We start from the raw sequence: 6,000 nt of genomic DNA, 5'->3' as shown, positions 1-6,000 counted from the left end.
TAAATGACATAAACCTTTATTAGAAGACTAAGGAAATCAGTGCCATGTCTGGTCATCCTTCTCAGAATTTGGTTAAGTATGCAATAGCCCCAAAGAAGTATTGTGCAAGGACAGCAGGGGGCTTCTCAATCCCTAAGTTCAAGTGCTTCGCACAGACCTTAAGGTGCTCTAACAGACACCTGGTCCAACAATCTCACTGGGCACTTGAGGAAGCTGAGGCCGAGGAGGGGACACTTTTCTAGTGTGACCTTTTTATCCCTCTACAAAATACTGTCTGATTCATGCCACACATGTTTTTTTCCTACTGTGGAAGACATTGTCAGAGTCCATATCACCTCTCTAGTTCACGGAAGGGACAGGTCTTTCCACTCTAGCCCTCAGCTTCCCTGGATGTGACAGACACCATGAAGTTGCCCCATAATCATCTGTGGCAACACGGGATGTAAAATCTCATCAGCTCATTTGGATGAAGCCGACAAGTCCCCCCCCCAAATGTGTGCAGAGGGAGCCCCCGCATTAGGCGAGTGCGGCGTGGAGGCAGCGCTGCAGCGGGCCACCTCTGAGCCTTGAGTGCGGCAGGCGCGGCGCTAGCGAGTGCTGGGGCGGAGCGGCCAGCCCAGGCCTGTGCCGGGGAGCCCGTGAGGCCGCGGCGCAGGGAGCGGCCGGCCGGCCGGCCGGGGCAAGCCGCGAGCCCGGAAGCGGGGAGCGCGGCGGCGCCGGCGGCGGCGGGGTTATCTCCCAGGCTGCAGAGGCGGCGGCGAGCGCCGCGTCGCCGAGGGGGGGTGGAGGGGGGGCCGGGCCGGCGGGGCGGGGCGGGGCGTGGACCAGGGCCCCGGGCGGCGCTCGCCGGAGCAGTTGGCCTCTGGGCCCCCGCCGCCCGCGCGCCCGCCCAGCGGCGCCCGCGAAGGCGGCGGCGGCGGCGGCGGCGGCCGCGGAAGGCAGAGGGCGGCCCCCCGAGCCTGAGGTGAGCTGCGGTGGAGGTGGAGGTGGAGGTGGAGGTGAAGGAGCCGCAGCCACAGTCAGCAGCGCAGACTGTAGTGGAGGAAGGCGCGCGGCCTGGAGGAAGAGAAGGATGGAGGAGCAGCAGCAGGACTGTGAGGCCGAGGTCGCGGAGCCCTGGTTTTCTAAGTGGGAGCGCCAGTGCCTTGCTGAGGCGGAGCAGGAAGAGCAGCTGTCCCCCGAGCTGCAGGAGGAGGCGGCTGCTGATGCGGCTGGGCTCAAGATCGAGCGGCAGAGGCTCTGGCACCTCTTCCAGATCTCAGCCACTGCGGTGGCCCAGCTCTACAAAGATTCCGGGTGCCAACAGCCAGGACTCTCTATGTGGGACCCCTTCCAGAATGCGGCCATGGCCGTGACCAGCCTCTACAAAGAGAGCGGGGATGCCTACCAGCGAAGTTTTGAGCTGGGCGTCCAGGTTGGCTACCAGCGTCGCGTTAGAGATGTGCTGGAGTGGGTGAAGAAGGGCAGGAGCATCATTCGCCGGGAAGACCTCATAAGCTTCCTCTGTGGCAAAGTATCCCCCGCCCCTCCCCCGCCACGCACCTCCAGGACGTCCCCTAGGCCGCCCGCAGCTGCCTCCAGTCAGGCTGCTGCCACTGAGTCCAGCGCACCTGTGGACGTCGACCTGCAGCCCTTCCACGAGGCCATCGCCCTCCATGGCCTCAATGGCGCTATGGCAAGCATCAGCATGCGATCTGGCGCTCCTGGCTCCCCATCTCAAGATGGAGGTATTGCCAGCAGTGGACGTCGGAAAAGTAGCTTCCTTGAAGATGATTCGAACCCCTTGGGCTCAGAAGAACTGGCTCTCCGTCTGGAGTGTGGGGGAATCCGCAAGCGTACCTCGGCTCAGTTTGGTGATGCCACCACAGACTCTCCATCCCACAAGCGCAACCGAATGGTCTAAACTGCCTCCTTGGTTGGCCGCCATCCACCACCTTATTGCTTGACAGTCAACTTGACCATCAACATGCTTGTTGAAACCATGCCTGAGACTGCTGATCTTCCTTCTCTTAAGTTAAAGATTTCTATCATTTACCATAAAGAAATTTAAAAGTATTCCAGAAGAGGCCTCCTATGACTCTGACTTTCAAACAAAAATGTAATTCTATTACAGAACATGAAATATCACATAGTTAGCAAGATCATTTAAACTTTAAAGCAAAGCGTATCCAGTGAGGGCGGGAGCCTGGTTTATCTTATTCAAGTTGTATTTCTTAGCACCTAGTACAATTGTTGGTGCTCAATAAATGTTTGTTGAATGAATAAATGTGACCTTACTTTAAATTCTTAAAGGGGAAATATATAGATGTTTATTTGATTGTGGAATAATTTTATCCTTTCTTGTTTAGGTTGTTTGCTTTGATAGTCATTGCTAATTCATTTACCAAATGTTTTTTGGGTTTGGTGTGGTTTTTTGAGACAGGGTTTCTTTGTGTAGCCTTGGCGGTCCTGGAACTCCCTCTGTAGACCAGGCTGGCCTCGAACTCACAGAGATCTGCCTGCTTCTGCCTCCTGAGTGCTGTGATTAAAGGTGTGTGCCACCACGGCCTGGAACATTGTACCAAAATGTAAGATTAGACATATTTATGAAATCTGGAGTCATCTGGTTTTACCCCACTCTACCATGCACTCAATTTCTAGAAAGAAACTGTGGAATTAATATATTTTGGGCTGTTATTTGCTTTGAAACTTGGTTGATTTTAGTGATGGTGGTGTAAGTAGATGTTGTAATGATTGGATTAGTAATAAGTGATGGGTTAAGTCAGTGCTCACTTTAAGAAAAGGAAAACAAGTAAGACAGTGTCCTTGGTAGCCTTTTGCTTAGGAATATAACAAGTTTCTTTCTCTGAGATTATATGTTAGTGGGTTCTGTTTTAGAGTGGCAGACCAACTAGAAGAAACTGGGTTTTCTTGAAGGGGATACCATGGCATAACTAACGGAATATATGCTATGTACTGAAAGGAACAACAGTAGAACCCCAGCTCCACAAATAACTGGATGATTTGGGGCAAGTCAGTTAATATTCATTGGACTTAGTTTTTTCTTCTGTAAATGTAACTATGTATCTGCTAGAGTCAGTTCAAATAACACATGAAGTCCATATTTCTAGTGTCAACAGCAATGCTTAGCTCACTGAATGTTTTCCCTCTACAAATACAAGTCAGTCAAACGTTGAAGTTCATAATATTATAGGAAAATAAATCAATCTAGGAATTAGCAAATAAAACCCTGGTATTCTACTTGAGCTAAAAATTACTTCATGGAATTAAAACTTCCTTAAATGTCACAATCTGTATATTACTTGTAAATATGTTGAGCTCATGACTTAGGATCAAAACTCTCAATAAATACTAGGGCATCCTTAGAGTTTCTGAAATTGCCTGGGAAAACCACTTTGCGATCGGGGTAGTGGCCTACAAGAATTTGGAGAGGGAGATAAGTACAGAAAGAATATGGAAGTAAAGTCCTAGGATACCTAAAAGGCTAAAGTGGTTTTTTAAATAAGAGTAGGGTGCTAAGGAAGTACAGCTGGTGGGGTGGAGGTGGTGGAAGTGAGATTATGGAAGAAGTGGAAGGACACAGAAAAGTCCACATCTCCCGAGTCTTCCAAAGTCCATGCATAAACTTTACAGGTTTGTTAAAGGCACCCTGCCTCTAAGTTCACATCAGAGTTGTTCTTGCTTCATTAACATGACTGTGGAGAAAATGTGTAGTTGAACAATATGTTAAAAGAATACAAGATTATAAAGTGAATTCCCAGATAGAAAAGAAAGAACTCGGTGTTGCATTCAGTAAACACCAAGGCTCTGTCTTAGGACCCGAGAAGAGATATCAGCCATAAAACAGTCCTTAACCTCAAGGAGTTCACACTGCCTTGGAAGAAAAAATATGTAGCCAAGCAGGGACTTTTAGCTGTGGGCAAAGCTGGGTAGAACTCAAAAGAGGTTTTCCTTGCTGATAGTGTCACAGTTTCTGGTAAAGGTGGCATTTAAACTGGGTCCAGAAAGATGAGTAGCAAGGGAACCATCTTTGGAAGATTATCTAGTATCATTTGAGTGGGAAACAATATAATGGTTAGGAGGGCTAGGGCCAAAGTTTAGAGGGTCTCAAATGACTACCCAGAGAGATTGGCTTTGGCAGGAGTCCTGCTGTCCAGAAGCAAGACACTGGAGCCGGGGCAGGTGAATATCTCACAGGGTGTCCTTCTCTGGAGCCATTGCCCTTTGGTTAACCCAGGGTGGGGTGATGGGCACTCTGATAAGAATTTCTTTAGGAAGCCTTTGTTCACACCACCCTTCCCAGCCACAAACCATACGAGATACAAAGCACATCAGGTGAGTTCTGTGGTGCTTCTTCAAACCTGAGAAGGCACTCAGTTCCCGCTGCAGCCTCTTTCTGAATAGTTGCTCTTTTTCTTTCTCTTTGTTTCTACTCCTTAAGGGCACTCTTCTGGTGGAATCATCTGGGGCAGTCTGGGCACAAATTTAACTGAGAAACAACTGTGATTTTAACAGGAGAGGATTGGAATAAGGTATGCCATTATGAAAGTAGGCATTTTGTTTGTCTTGTTTCCTTCCATAATCCCCAATGACCAGCCAGTGTCTAAATTATTGTGGACATATAATGCATATATTTTAAGAGAGCAGGTGAATAGAGCCATCAGCTAGATTCAGGTATGGCCATGGGCCTTCCCCTATTTCCATATACTTAGGATCCCAGAAAGGTACTTGATGATTCCTAGATGATTATCCCTGAATGCCGTTACCTTCATTTCCCATGAAAGAGAGAGGTATCTTGTGAATTTGACAATTTCAGAGCCACCCTCCAGCTGACTTAAAAATTTCAGTGAGGGAGTCCCCAAAACTACCTATTTTCAGGAGGTCTGTAAGTATGAGGCATGAAGTCTGAATGTGGCCCTGATTCTGAGATATGTGATTGATTCAAGGAGCTCATTTTAAATTGATCATTGGAGAATTTCCTGTGTGGGTCTAAAGAGAATCTACCTATTTATAGATAGCATCTTTCACATCATGTAGCGTATTTTGTACATGTTCTTTCTTAGGTTCAAGTAAAAATTAAATGTGTGAACTATGTGTAGTGGCATATGCCTTTAATCCTAGCACTCAGGAGGCAGAGACAGGTGGATCTCTCTGAGTTTAAATTTGAGGCCAGCCTGGTCTACACTCCGAGAGACCACTTAGGACTACATTATAAGACCCTGTCTCACAAAACAACAACCCTTAACATGTGACATTTCCCAGTTTTCCTCTGTATAGGACCTGAGAAAAGACTTGTTTCTTATCCTCTAGCTTAATATTTTATCCACTAAACCACTGCTTTCTAATAAAACTTACAAATCAACTGATAGATTGCTCTAGCTCTTAATAAATTGCAGAGCAGGGACAGTTGTGAAGGATTGTTTACTTGGTATTTGTTTGGCAGTCTATACAGGCATATATATTCAGTCTTCCAGTGACAATGTGTGGTAGAATTTTCACAAATGATAAGATCCCATCCATGTCGGGATCAACTATTCATTTCACAAATGGGGTAGTTGATCTCATCTAGAGGCCCACAATTACTACAAATTCTGTTGCTCCCTTCACTGTGCCTCCCTTAGTTATTTTGTGTATGATCTTTTAAATTCATGTGTTAATGGTGGCATGCAGATGATGAGCTTGCATTATGAAGTCATTCTAGCTTGGCACTATGTTGTATTTATTTAGGGGATACTGTTTGATATTTTTCACTGGTAGAGCATGTCACCACCTTGCTACCACTGTGACAATGTAGCTACCAACCAAGATGGACAACTTGAAGTTTCCTGTCTACTCTTTTTTTTTTTATCATCACTGCATCTGGGCCCTTTTACCTGCTCTGGAATGCTCCCATCACTGTCTGCCCAACAGATCCTTGTCCTAGAGGGTCAGCCCACTCCAAGCTTTAACTTTTTCTTGGATACCATTCTTTCCCTTCCATGTCAGGATAAAATGTTCTCT

The 6,000-nt window shown here is 47.1% G+C and overlaps 1 protein-coding gene across 1 annotated transcript; it reads left to right on the top strand.

Annotated features, from left to right (window-relative positions):
• The first annotated feature begins 873 nt into the window (after positions 1-873).
• Positions 874-3,401, top strand: Hapstr2 (HUWE1 associated protein modifying stress responses 2). The gene has a single exon (XM_006993889.4). The coding sequence runs from the start codon at positions 1,073-1,075 to the stop codon at positions 1,901-1,903; it is 831 nt and encodes a 276-aa protein (XP_006993951.1). The 5' UTR covers positions 874-1,072; the 3' UTR covers positions 1,904-3,401.
• Positions 3,402-6,000: the final 2,599 nt, after the last annotated feature.

The sequence above is a fragment of the Peromyscus maniculatus genome, chromosome X (genome assembly GCF_049852395.1).
Source record: "Peromyscus maniculatus bairdii isolate BWxNUB_F1_BW_parent chromosome X, HU_Pman_BW_mat_3.1, whole genome shotgun sequence".
NCBI classification, from domain to species: domain Eukaryota; kingdom Metazoa; phylum Chordata; class Mammalia; order Rodentia; family Cricetidae; genus Peromyscus; species Peromyscus maniculatus.
Note: the sequence above shows the minus strand (reverse complement) of the source record. Positions and strands in the feature narration are given on the sequence as shown.

Coding starts and splice junctions, on each gene's coding strand:
- Hapstr2 (XM_006993889.4), top strand. CDS start 1,073: ATGGAGGAGCAGCAGCAGGACTGTGAGGCCGAGGTCGCGGAGCCCTGG.